Here is a 13,771-nt window from a genome sequence, read left to right on the forward strand (position 1 = left end):
GAAGAGAGATTGCATGTGGTGTCTATATCTCACTGGTGTGTGTGTGTAAAGCGGATGGATAGCTGTGACAGCACGCCCATTGCTCTAAGCTGCATAATTCATGAAGAGACAGAGAGGAGGGCTTGTTATCTCATGCTACGAGAGCAGGGGTGAGCTGCTCTCCCGCCCTGCTGTCCTGCACACCTCGCTGCCTCTGAATGCTGCAGACACAGCCCTGACCTGGACACTGCACCGTCATCCTGCAACAACTGCGCTAACACGTTTATAGTAGGATGATACAACAGACTTTCTGTGATGTCACTCCATGACTTATTTTAATTAATATTAATCAGGGGATGATGACATAACCAGATTACCTTTCTGGATTGGCAAATGATGTAAACTAATAAATATTCATAAGACAAGCCAAAACAGGACTGGTTAACTCATGCAGCAGATATATCTAATTGGGATTCTCTAAAATGTTTCAAAATCTATCAAACTGCCTTTAATGGTTTCGAACGTATTATGTTGAGAAAAAAAAAATGCAAAGAATTAAAAATCAATTTCACATTTATTGGCTTATTCTCTATGACTGTTTTTTTCCACTTAATTTAAGGGAATAAATAAGTGAGTGCTGTTTTAGTATTACTTGTATACTATTAAAGTATTTAGTAATTATTATTTCTATTTATTTTTATATTTTCATTTTTTCATATTAGTTTATAATTTTATATACTTTCGGCATTTGTGTTTTTGTTTTTTAGGTTTCTATTACGTAAGCTTTAATTTAGATTTGTTGCAGTTTTAGTTTTAATAATTTTAATTCTTCATATTTATATCGGTTAGTAGCCAAGGCAGCATTTCTAGTTTTTCATGTAATATTTCTATTTTACTTCAAGTTTATTTTAATTACTGAAAATTATTCATTTTAATTTTAGTTAACAATAATAACATTGTGAAATATTTCATCTGTGAACTTCATCCTTACACCTTCAATAGAAATCAACGAATGCCCCTGTCCTGCAACTCTAGGGATCTCTTTCCTCCTAAACAATCTTTCTCTGTCTAGTTTTTCTTTTCCTCCTTGTCTGTCTTGACTCTGCAGCCACCATGACATCACACAGGTTTCCATAGCAACCGGCCTGCCTCCAGTACTCCTCCTTTACTTCTGAAGAGGTGAATTAATACAGAAAGTAATGGTTCAGTGTGTTTGTTTGTTTTTTTTAGGGGTGGGGTTTGACATTTTTGTCCACCATGTGCCTCTGATCTATTATGTGTTTCATCAGTTATTATTGTAAGAATCCTAAACAGACTCTACTACATCTACTCCTAAAGAGATGTGGAGACACATAGGGAAATTATCGTAAACTCTGACAAGCAACAAGGAAACACTTTCAATTTCTATCCAATGTGAGGTTCAGATTGAATGATGGCATTTAAAGAACAAATCTCTCCATCATCCATTAAATATTCCTTCGTTTGCTTTCTGCACTGTACTTATCAAATGACCCCTCAAGATTAGCCAACCGTATAAGCCTTGACGTCAAGAGAATGAAATAACATATTCAAACAACATACATGTTCTCCGGTGTCAGGTTCGTGTCTACACCGCATTTAATGTTGCAAGCACACATCTGGAGTGTGTGCAAACGACGTCACAGTGATGTCAAGAGGAGGAGGGTTTGGGTGACGCAAGCTCCCGTACTGGCATGTTGCCACAGTGACGGCATGACTCACCTTGAGGTCCCTGTGCACAATGTCATGCTGGTGGATGTGGCTGACGCTTTCCAGGATCTGATTGATGCAATGACTGGGAAACAGAAAGCAGAGGGGAGGAAAAGGGGGATGGATTAGTGAGAGAAACCCAGGCATTAGTACAAGGATCTAACTCCAAATAAAAGACTGGGCACGAGAAATCCAGCTGCAGAATCTGGCCAGTGCAGATAAACTGAGTTTTGCATGAACAGATAAATAATCTGGTTTGTTTTGTGGTTCTCAAAGCAGCCAGAGAAGCTTTCTAGGCTGGAAATGAAAATACATTTGCCATGTCATCCAAATGGCAAAACAAATTTCCTGAAGCTAAATGTGTGCATGTATGTACAGGTATGTGAGTGTACGTATCTTACCAACCCTAAACTTCTGAACAAAAGCTTGTGTGTTTTTATATATATATATATATATATATATATATATATATCAGTAATACTACACAGACATGCATGTGTTGGTCTGACAGATTTGCACCGCAGAAGTCTTTCCATAGACCGTGAGAGGACAGAAATATCAAGCACGGCTGAAGCTGGAATGCTTATAAATGCAGCGAGTGAGCAGCTCATTACAGAGCTCTGAAACCTGTTCAAAAGGTCGTGGCCCGAGGACAGAGGGCGAGTTGGGTGGGGATGACATCTCTCCCGGAGAGATTTTTGTTTGTTTGGAAGCATACTTGAAAAATAAAATGTTTCTGAATTCTTCGGTTTATATAATGAGAGAGCAAAAGAGAGAGAGCCTGCAGAAAGAAAAGCAACGCCAGTCAAGTAAAGAAAGAGCCCCATTAGATATTCCCTAAATCTCTCCTGAGGAAGGATGGTGAGGAAGGCATTTCTTGTGTCCAAATTTGGCAAAATCTGTGGACTGCATTCCATTCCATCCCATTACTGAGGCACTTTCCAGTGAAAACGCTCTCTGTTCTCTCTTGATGCAAACTCTCAGAAGCAGCCTTCATGCCTCAAGTCTGGAGAGTGGCTTCCAAAAGTAACTGGAAAGTGACACTAATTTTGTTGTTCCAGCTTAGTGCTGAATATGAAGTAGAAATGGACTGAAGTGTGGACAGTCAGCTTTAATTTAAGGGGATGCCTATCCAGGCAGCAGGTTTAAAATAACGCCACATTTCAGGCCAGCTACCATGCCTGTTAAAGCACTGAGAGTATTTACATAGTGTGATATTATTTGAAATAAAAATACCACGTATAATAATTAGCTGCATAACCCTGGCATTTAATGATTGTCTCACTGTCTGGGACCACAGGGCAGTTTTAGAGACGGGATATTTTCATCAAGGCCTGTGGTAGTACCATGGTACAGTGATGGCAACAGAAAGTATTACAATGGGACTTAGAGTAAAGAACTAAATAAAAGACTATGAGATTGATGTACCATAGTTTTTACATAAAAAATATTCTCTGAAAAGAACATTTCAAGTATTTCAAGCGCAAGGTTGGGGGTTCGATTCCCCGGGAACACATAATAGGTAAAAATTGATAGCCTGAATGCACTGTAAGTCGCTTTGGATAAAAGCGTCTGCTAAATGCATTAATTTAATTTAATTTAACTAAATGCTGATATGATTTGAGGTGAATTCTTAAACTTACCTTGCATCTGCTTCGCTGTAAAATTCTCTTGCGACAATGTCTTCAAACAGTTCTCCACCAGTCACACTACAGGAAGAAATACAGGCTTTATCAAGTACGGAGAACCCACAGCGGTTCAATTCAGCTATAAACTATAAAGAGCACAAGGCCTATAGAGGAGTACGTGGCTAATGGAGAGTTTTATCACCACGGGGCAGCACCTGAGTGTTGGGTGAGCGCTATCAGCGTCCTAATGAAACAAGAGCCCTGAGAGAGGGCCATACAGTCACAATCTACACACACTTACACTTACACGCATGTCTTGCTCTCTCACACACACTACAGTTAGTGTGTGTAGGAGTCTACATCTCAACAACACTTCAGACTCTGATAATTGTTTAACATGATGTCAGCATGACTTATGCAAAGGAATTTCTGAAATATATGATACAGAGAAATGGGCCTACTGGCTAGAGAAAGAAAAAAGTTTAATTGTCTTCAATTACATTTTCCTGTAATTAACAAAGTTAATTACTGCCAAACAAGGCTGAAAGGAAGTGGAAAGTGTGAGTATACAGGCCTCATCTCAACAGATGATCACACTCTCTGACTCAGATACTTACAGGTCAAAGACCAGGTAATGAAAGCCTTCTTCTGAGATACTGTCATGGAGACGCACTGTTGAGGGAAAACAGAAAGCGAGAATGAGGTAAGACAGAGAAACAACATCAGCAGGATGAACAGAAGCAGCTTTTATCCTTTTCTTAACCTGCCCATGAAGTCATCCTCATTACAAATCCCAACCTTGCTGCATAATGCCTTTTAAGGCAGCATCCTAGCTGAAATGAACCCCATAACTGACCCATTTGAAACATTCATAAAGAGCAACTCCAAATACCTAACAAATAAAACTCAGCATAGGACATCATTCGTCTCAGAGAAGGAATTCTGGTCTTTGCATTACAGAGGGAGCGGTGGCACTGCAAGTATAGCAGGGAACATTTGTTATCCTGATTGAAGGAAATGAATTTGTCATCGGTAGTTACAGATTTGAAACCAGATCTTTCTCATGCAGCGATTAAGAGACCCCCAGCTTGCTCTAATTGTGTGTGGGTCTGTGTTTATGACTGTGTATATTAATCTCTGCCATGTGAGGGAGGTGCCTGTGCCAAAGGAGGACAGAGAGGGCATTTTAACACTATGAACCGTGTTTGAATGGAGAGCCAATGTGCGTTGAACTCTGATGAAGATGACACTTTCTGAACAAATTGCCCTAATGTTTTTGACTTGAACTTGAAAATTGGAAAAAAGTAATAATACTAGCCGTGTCGCATGCATGTGTGTGTTTTGCAGTAACGCAGCTGTAAATGTGTATCCACCTTATTTTACCCATAAGAGTAGGATCATTTGTACAATTTATGGGACTGACTTCCGGTTCGTTTTGCTGCTTGATATTGCAAACTGGTGTCTTACCAATTATTTTAATGTACTATATGAACACACATGCTTGTAGTGCAAACAGTTATACCGTTACTGCATTTTGTTATTCTTCTCATTATTTCCCCACTGAGGCTATTGAACCAAAAGTCTCACACATTCACAGAAAATGTCCTCCGTGTTTTTTGTTTTTTTTTACATTTCTGAACATTTACTTCAATTTTACACTTCTTTTACAGATCTGAAAACCGAGTTAATTTTGCATCGTTATCACAGCCCTACACAGAACTAACCATAAGGAAAGACTCTGCCTGACCAATAAAAAGTCTGTGTTTATTAGTATGATTTCATGTTCCCTGGATACCAGTGATATCAAACAGCGAAACATATTTTTAAAAGCAAGTACCGGACACATAAATCAAAATCTTGCATTCATATCTGCTGGTTTTTGGAAGAGGGTTTGTTGACAACAAACATGTACACTGGCTGAGAGTTACCCTGCATGTGTTGTGTATGTTCAAGAAAAAAGGAGAGAAAAATAACAACAAGTGTGTATTAGCTTGAGTCTTTACTGCCATAGGTGATTTAAGAATGCTCTCTCTCTCCTACACACACTTATTTGCTCTTTTAGTTTGAAGCTTATTGGCAGTCCATGCAGAAAACATGACAACCTGAGAGAGAAAAAGAAGAAGAAAGGGCCGTTCAAGATGGCTAGACAGTAAAAGGTACTAAAGACGCATTTAGGCCACTGGGAATGGAAGGGAGGGGATACATGAGCAAGAAAAAAGTGAGGGAGGAGAGACAAAAGAGTATGAGGGTGGGAAAGGACAAACGCTTCCTAGAAAGAAGAAAACCAAGGCTACAAAAAAGGAAATGTCAAGCAGAATGTCTGAGCTTCTGTTTGCATTATAAAAAACATGAGGTTTACACTGCCAAGGACAGAAAAAGAAAAAAGAACTTTATTTGACTTAAACACAACGGATGATTGTGTGTCAAATCAATAACTCTGGCTACTAGGGAGTGATTAACAATAACTTGCATTTTAGATTTCTTTACATAAAGCTATAGTATGAAGACTTGAAATAGCCAAAGTCATATTTTTTATGGTGTATCTCTGCCTTTTTTGGAGCCTGTCTGTTTAAATCACTTCTGGGTGAATTATCCCTGTTTAACAGTCTGGTGGTGTGTAAGCATAGTTAAAGGAGATTTGTTTTAATCCCATTGTTTTCCTTCAAGTCTTCAAAATCCTTAATAATGTTTACTTCACAAATACTTACTTTTTTTTTTGGACCTGGTGATTATCTAGCTACCCTCAGTGCCCATTGTCACCATCCTGAAACATTTTAGCCACTCACATTTTACTGTCTTCCACAGCACCGTGCTGTTCTCACACACTGAATGGAGCCTGAGGGGATGATGCCTGTGCTATTTCCATGATTTTGCATGAGGTGGAGATTTTGTCTGTGTGATCCTTTTTGTCAGTCACATCCTTTCTCATGCCATGCAAATAATCTTGTGTTGACTGTGACTAGCATGTTTGTACAGTATGCCTCACTGTGTACAGACACACGCGTGTATGCGCACACACACACACATTTGTTTTTAATTACTCAAGGGAGATTGAATTCAAGACATGTTACATGTGGGACTTGAATCTGCACTCCCTGAATGAGTATACTGACCACACGCACATTGTTGAGACTCACCTATGTTGGGATGTTTGAGCAGACGGCAGATGCGGGCCTCTCTTTCTAGCTTCTGATGATCTGAGGATCAAACACAGAAAAAACAGCTCAGCACATTTAATGCATGCATCTCCACAGGTTTCAAAACACAAACATTATGGGTGAAGAACCACGTACATTACCGCTCAAAAGTTTGGGCTCTCTAAGATATTTTTGCTATTGGAAAAAGTTTGATATAAAACACAGAGTAATAATGTGAAATACTATTATAATTTAAAAAGAACAGATTTCTGAATATATTTTAAAATGCAATTCATTCTCATGGAAGCTGAATTTTCAGCAGTCATTCCTCCAGTCTTCAAGTCTCAGATGATATTTCAGAAACAACTGTAATGTAATGATTGGTGCTCAAGAAATATTTCTAATTACTATCAATGTTGAAAACAGTTGTGCTGCTTAATATTTTTGTAAAAACCGTGATGCTGTACTTTTGAGTACTGAAAAAAAAGTATTATTAGTCTGAAATAAAAATTGTGTAACATTATAAATATTTTTACTGTCACTTTTCTGTCAAGCTTTTCATTTAAACTTTTGAACTGTACTGTAAATTTCTCATACAAAGCTATTGTTCGGCTTCAATATTGGAATATTAGCACACTAATTATATGGATCACTTTTGTGATTTGTTTATAGTGCTTTTTGGTCATTTTGAAGCTTGACAGCCCCTTTTCACTTTCATGACATGGAAAAGACTGATGTGATCAAATAACCTCGAGACGGATATGAATCCCAGGATGTAGAGATTAATATAAATGCCCATCCTGGGATATTGAGCATCAGTCTTTAAAAGTATACAAAGTCATAGCCTCTTTGGGAACCTTTAGAGAGTTTTATGGGAGGGAACTCAAGCACAGTCAAGCATAGTTGTCTACATGATGCCAGACAAGACCCTAGTTAAAAAGAATGCACACGTGCACTCGAACACAGTTATCTGCAGGAGCAGGGATCTGCTAGTAGGAATTCAAATCATGAACTCAATGCAGGCACTCCTGCTGGGTCAGATCAGTCTCACATAAAAACACACCGCTCTTACACATAACATATCCTCAGTCCAAGATCACACTGTGCCAAGTGTGTGCTACTTGTCTAAAATGAGCCAGACCTCAAACTAAAGAAAAATGTGCAAAATATGATGAAAGATGAGTACAAATGACCCAGGGAGTTTATATATGGGAGTTATGTTCCCGTTTTACAAGCCTTTATGAGGTCCAGCCATAACCTCTATGGGACAAATTTGTGAATTCAGTACTCGGAGTGAATGCATGTCAATCTTCTGACAGCCCCAAAGCATGATCCTCAGAAATGACATCAGCCTCAGACTTGAATTCAGCTATAAAAAAAAAACTAAAAAAAAAACATTCACCACCAGCCTGAGCATTCACAGTACTTCTCATGAACACACACACAGGTTTCGTCATATTGAAATGGGTGTGAGTGTAAGATCACTAGGACCAAATGAAGATCCCTCTGAAAGAGTTAACGGCGACTGCTGCGAGTGATGTGCGTATGCGTTCAGTTTACCGCAGCAGATGTCTTTTTCAACAAACAGAATTAATGCAGGACATTTAATATTCAGCCCTGCTGCGGCTCCCTACAGAAAAGTTAATCTGAGTGTGAGAAATGGCCGTACAACGACTGTTGGCATGTAAACAAACACACACACATAAACGAAACACTTTGAGTATGTGTTATAAAACTTGTTTTTATCATTTGCTGCACCTTCTGCATGCAATTCATCCATAGCATTATAAATCAAGTTTGAAGTGGAATAAACATAAATCTACTGATAGCTGTGATCTGATGCAAACGATAAAGGCATCTAGAAAGAGAAATGGCTTTGAGTGGCTTTTTTCCCCATTCATGCTCTTTTTGTGTGCTCTGGTTTTCTTTCTTTTTATCCCATTACTGAAGAGATAAATAAAGGATGCGTTGTTCAGTGACCATCTCTAAAATCCAATTGGGCTAAGTGCTGCTTTCTCACTGTTCTGTGGGGTCCATGATGTCATAGACTCTGAGAGAGAGAGAGAGAGAGAGAGAGAGAGAGAGAGAGAGAGAGAGAGAGAGAGAGAGAGAGAGAGAGAGACAAAAAACAGGAGCGATACACTGACTGATATAAATGGTTAAATGAAACATTAAATGGTGTATAAGTGTCTTCAGAGCATAAATCGTTCATATCACGAGCACGAAATTTACAAAGAATGTAAATATTCTTTTTTTTTTTAGCAGATGGTCAGTGTACAGACCAATTTGGAGTAGACGTCACAGTTACATCACATGCAGCTGCGCACGCATTGTGGTGGCAAAAACCCCCCACTGGGAACAAGTAGAGGGAAATGGGTAAAAATCCATGCAATAAGCGAAAACATATATTTTTTGTGCCTTTAGATATCAGAATCAGAATGCAAATAATCTTTAGATAATACTGTCATCAAAGATGCCAATTTTAAGCTAAATGCAGATGTTTAAATGGACATACTATGAATGAAAACTGCTATGATTACTTTTCAAATAAATTTGAATATAATATAATATAATATAATATAATATAATATAATATAATATAATATAATATAATAATATAAAAGTGTGGGGTTGGTTATGATTTCTTTTTTTTTAAAGATGTCTCAGCAAGTCTGCATTTATTTATTCACTAATATTTATTATAACAGAAATATTGGTGAAATGTATTGTTTTTAATACAATATAATATAATGTTCTGCTATATTACACAGTATAGTATTGTGAAATATTCCTGTTTTCTATTTTAATATTTTTTAAAATGGAATTTATCCCTCTTATGGCAGAGCTGAATTTTTTAGCAGCCATTACTTCAGTCTTCAGTGTCACATGATTCTTCAGAAATCATTCTAATATGCTGATTTGCTGCTTAAGAAACATTTCTTGTTTAGGGTTGTGTCGATAGACGATAGTATCAACAAGCCTATACACATTTCACTCGCTGGCTTCAACTTCACATGGAATTCGTGATTGGTTGACAGCAAATTTCAAATATTAAATGGAACGATAAAATAACTTTATTAACCGGTTATCGGCCATTTCAAATTTTCGATTCTGTTCGGAACTATAAAATTAGATTTCGTTTCTGGTTCTGTTCCTGTCAAAATTTTGTTCGTTTCCGGTTTTTGTTTTCGTTCCTTGAACCGGTTCGGAGCCCTGCGTCCGACTTTATATGAACTAGTTGTTTTAAATACAGTATTTTTATATTTAACGTTAGTTCCAGTATGTTTTTTCTAAGTATATTTTTTTCAATTGTTAGTGATTCCACAGGCTCTCTCTCGCGCACCTGGGTGGTTTAAAACACCAAATAGTCATGCTATGACAAGAACAGAGAGTCTCTCTCTTGCTCCACCCATACACGATAATATTGTGTATCGTCGATCTCATGGGCTGACGATATGACGATTTGAAAAATGGCCATATTGCCCAACACTTGTTCATATAAATGTGGAAAACAGTTGTGCTGCTTAATATTTTTGTGTAAATGGTGATCTGTTTTTCAGGATTATTTGATTATTTGAAGATAAATTCTATAATATTTTAATATCTGCAGTCACATTTGACCTATTTAATGCATCTTTGCTGAATAAATGTATTAATTTCTTTAAAAAAATTTTTTTTACAATACTGACCCAAAGCATTTGAACAGTAGAGACAGAATTATACAAAAACAAATGAACATAGTTCATTGGTCTAACTATAGCCATAAACTAAAGTTTATGCTTGCCAGGCAATGAAGAATCACATGCATTCTCCTTAAACGTGCAGTAAAAGATCAGCTTTTACCACAGCAACATCCATTTAGAACATATCGATACATATACTATAAATATAGATTCGTTTTTAAAGCACATGAGCTCTTTACTAATGTTTGCAGGTGCTTTTTCCAAATTCCTTATTGTCTATCATTAACTACAGCAAAATAACCACTGTAAGCAATTCAGTACAATGATGACACTTAAGCAGCACTAGTATGAACAGATGCATCATGGGCCAATCACCTCAAATGCACACATGGGATGTAAATCTCTGTGGTAAAGCTCACAGTGCAGAGAAACATGTAGAATGAGGTGAAAGAGTCCAAAAGGGAAGTAAACATGCTAACTCATGCCTTACTGCTTTTACAGCTACTATTCAACACAAACAGTTAAAATGCAAAGCAAATGGTAACATTGATATACATAAAAACCCTACTGCATGTATCAAAATTAAAAAAAGTGCCATCATTGTACTGTGTTTTAATGCGTGCCATGCAGAACTTTAAGTCGCATTTCTGTTCTGGATTTGTAAACGGAGGTTACACAGCAAAAATTAAATGGCTCAATTTCCTTTATTGAATGCAACAGCACTGAAAAACACATTGAGCAAATGTGCGCACATATGCGCAAGCTGCTCTCACAGATCCCTTTACGTCAGAAGACAGGAGACACAATACTGTACATATCTTCACTTATTAAGTGCACAGTAAACCCAGAAGCTGAACAGATAGCAGGGTCACTCCGAAAACAGACTGGAAAGGCAGAAGGACTAGACATTACAGACTTCCTTTCACAGGTCATCACAGCCCAAGCGGTTACAAATATGCTCCTGCATGAACTAAAATGTGAGCTATTGCGCAGTGCACAGAGCTCTGATGAGAGAGACGCATGCAGAGACAGTTATTAAGCTAGCTGAGGCAATGGGCGGACGTCACGGTGTTCACATTCTTTTCAGATCATCGTCAGGGTAGATGAAAGGGCTCAAGTGACGTTTAAGATTTAATCTGTGAGTACAAAGAAGCAGGGGTGGTGAGAGGTCATTTCTCAGCAGGTGAATCTCAGGACTAAATGTCGGTAGCCCCAGGGAGGACTCTGTGACATAAGCACATTGCATCTAGGGCAGGATCAGGTCTCTTCTCCCAGCACGCGAGCTTTGGGCAGATTTCCAACAGCTTGGATTAATCATAGCTGTGGAGATTCAAACATACATCTAACTTGGTCAATCAAGACCTTTTAGATAGACTTTAAGATAAACATACAGCCAACTCATAAACTAGGGACAGACAATTATGTATCAAAATATTTTGGTCACATTCATGTATATAGCATCTTATAAACACAATGCTTTCTAAAGACCGGTCAGAAATCATCATATAAATTATGATTTGTTGGTTGTACTGATAGCAAGAAAAAACAACATATTTAACTGTGTACAGTACCATTCAAAAGTTTAGGGCCAGTAAGATTATTTTTTAAGAAATTATTTTTATTCATAAAGTATGCATTAAACTTATTTAAAGTGAGAGTAATGACATTTATAAAAGAATTTTTTATATGAATGCATTTTTTTTCTTAATTTTGGCAACCTTTTTTCCTTTTTGCTAGTTTTTTTTTCCTCTCATCTCACAGCCTCCCTCTCTTCAGCACCACAGAGACTTGCCCTTGTTGTGGCCTTTGCACTCGTTCTGTCCACTTGCTTTATTTTTTCATCCTCTGTTGGCTCATCAAGACTGACCTTAGTGTCTCCTCTGTTTACAAATTATGGGCTAATGTCTGTCCAAGTCTATTTACTGTCATCTCACTCTCGGCCTCTCCCTTTTTCCTTTTCTGTTTGTTAGTTCTTCTTATGTGATGACAGACAAAACACGGACGAATATCATCAACAACCTGACTCATTTGTCACAACCGTGCCCATCATCTCGGGACATGTCCTGCCCCAATCTGTCCTGTCCTGCCTCCTTTCTCATGTTCTTGTTTACTATTCTTTTGCTGTCTTTCAAGCACTGACATTTCCTTAATAAAATGCAAATCTTATTTAGCAGTTTCTATTCCATTCTATTCCTATGTTCCTACAGCAGTGATTCAGAAGCGTAGATTATCTGTCAGTAGAGGTGATTTAGCAGACAGGTTTTTTTTTTCTAAAGCAACTTGCTGTACCCTTATTACAATAAGAATGTCTCTGGAACAACCTGGATTAAAGCGTCTTGCTCAAAGGCATGTTAACTCATGATAACTCTGTGTGATATCTCATCTCCTTACAGAGTTTGCAACCACCCAATTATCACACCTATGACAAGGCTACACTACCCCTCTACTTTAAACTGCATAAAGCTCAAGTTCAGATGTGCAGATACAGCACCAGTCACACTAAATATACAATATTTATAGTATTTAGTAGATATCAACTTCAAAAGTTTGAGGTCAGAATGTTCGTCAGCCAATCAGATTCAAGCATTCAACGGCCTCGTAGTATAAATATATACAATTATAAGTGTATATTAGGGTTGTGCCGATAGACGATAGTATTGTGTATTGACGATAGTCAGAGATATCGATATAAGCAGATTTCTCTGTTGATAATCAAGACGATATTAGGCTCATTTTCATATTAATGTATTAGATTATAATAATAATAACTATTATTTTTTATTAGGCTGCTTATTATAATTCGGCTATCAATATTTTTTATTAGGCTGCTTATTATAATTCGGCTATCAAACTACCCAGCTATTTCACTTCAGCACCTCATTTCACACACACACACACACCGCAAGCGCAGGAGGATTAGAGCCTGTAGTCACTGAAGTTGTCTGCTTTGACTCGGATAACTCGTTAAATAAATGAAATGAAAGAGATCAATAGTGGTTCTCACGTAGTGGTTTTGCCGTTACAAAGTCTCCATCCACAAACAGACATACATCGTCTGCAAATATAAGGTATTTCATTGCACTTTAACAAGTAATCTGAATGGCCTATATATGTGCACCATTTTAAACGAGCCCTCACTAACTGAGTTTAATGCCACAGTTATGTTAGAATGCATCTCATTCTTGTTTCTGTAGCAGTGCGTCAGACTCGTCATGAAGCGTGTTGTCCAGAGCGATGATGACTGATGCATCAGTTCAATTCAACTTTACTCATAATAATTGAACTTAGCTGTTTTAAATACTTTATATTTAACGTGTTCGTTTATGCCCAATAGTAGTGTTAAACTGTTGGGCTTTAAATGAAATCTTGATTTTCACCATTGACTGATTCTGTAGAACTTTGACATCACTTCCGTGCACAGATGCGACAGATGTCACACACGCGATAGGACAGTTGTGTCTGACTACATATGAACTAGCTGTTTAAAATACAGTATTTTTAGATTTAACGTTAGTTTATCAGTATGTTTGAAAGTATATTTTTTCGATTATTGGTGATTCCATGGGCTCTCTCTCTCGTGCACCTGCTCGGTTTAAAACACCAAATAGTTATGCTA

At 37.6% G+C, this 13,771-nt stretch overlaps 1 protein-coding gene across 40 annotated transcripts in view; it reads right to left on the minus strand.

Annotated features, from left to right (window-relative positions):
• LOC128026274 (calcium/calmodulin-dependent protein kinase type II subunit gamma) overlaps nt 1–13,771 on the minus strand; it is a 62,554-nt gene that overhangs the window by 30,705 nt on the left and 18,078 nt on the right. For all 40 annotated transcript variants that reach the window (XM_052613198.1, XM_052613197.1, XM_052613215.1 and 37 more), the window contains exons 3-6: nt 6,473–6,532; nt 3,953–4,007; nt 3,351–3,416; nt 1,720–1,792 (exon numbers count right to left, since the gene is read on the minus strand). In XM_052613198.1, coding sequence (XP_052469158.1) covers nt 1,720–1,792; nt 3,351–3,416; nt 3,953–4,007; nt 6,473–6,532 — 254 coding nt within the window. The remainder of the gene's footprint in view (nt 1–1,719; nt 1,793–3,350; nt 3,417–3,952; nt 4,008–6,472; nt 6,533–13,771) is intronic.

The sequence above is a fragment of the Carassius gibelio genome, chromosome A13 (assembly GCF_023724105.1).
Source record: "Carassius gibelio isolate Cgi1373 ecotype wild population from Czech Republic chromosome A13, carGib1.2-hapl.c, whole genome shotgun sequence".
Taxonomy (NCBI): Eukaryota; Metazoa; Chordata; class Actinopteri; order Cypriniformes; family Cyprinidae; genus Carassius; species Carassius gibelio.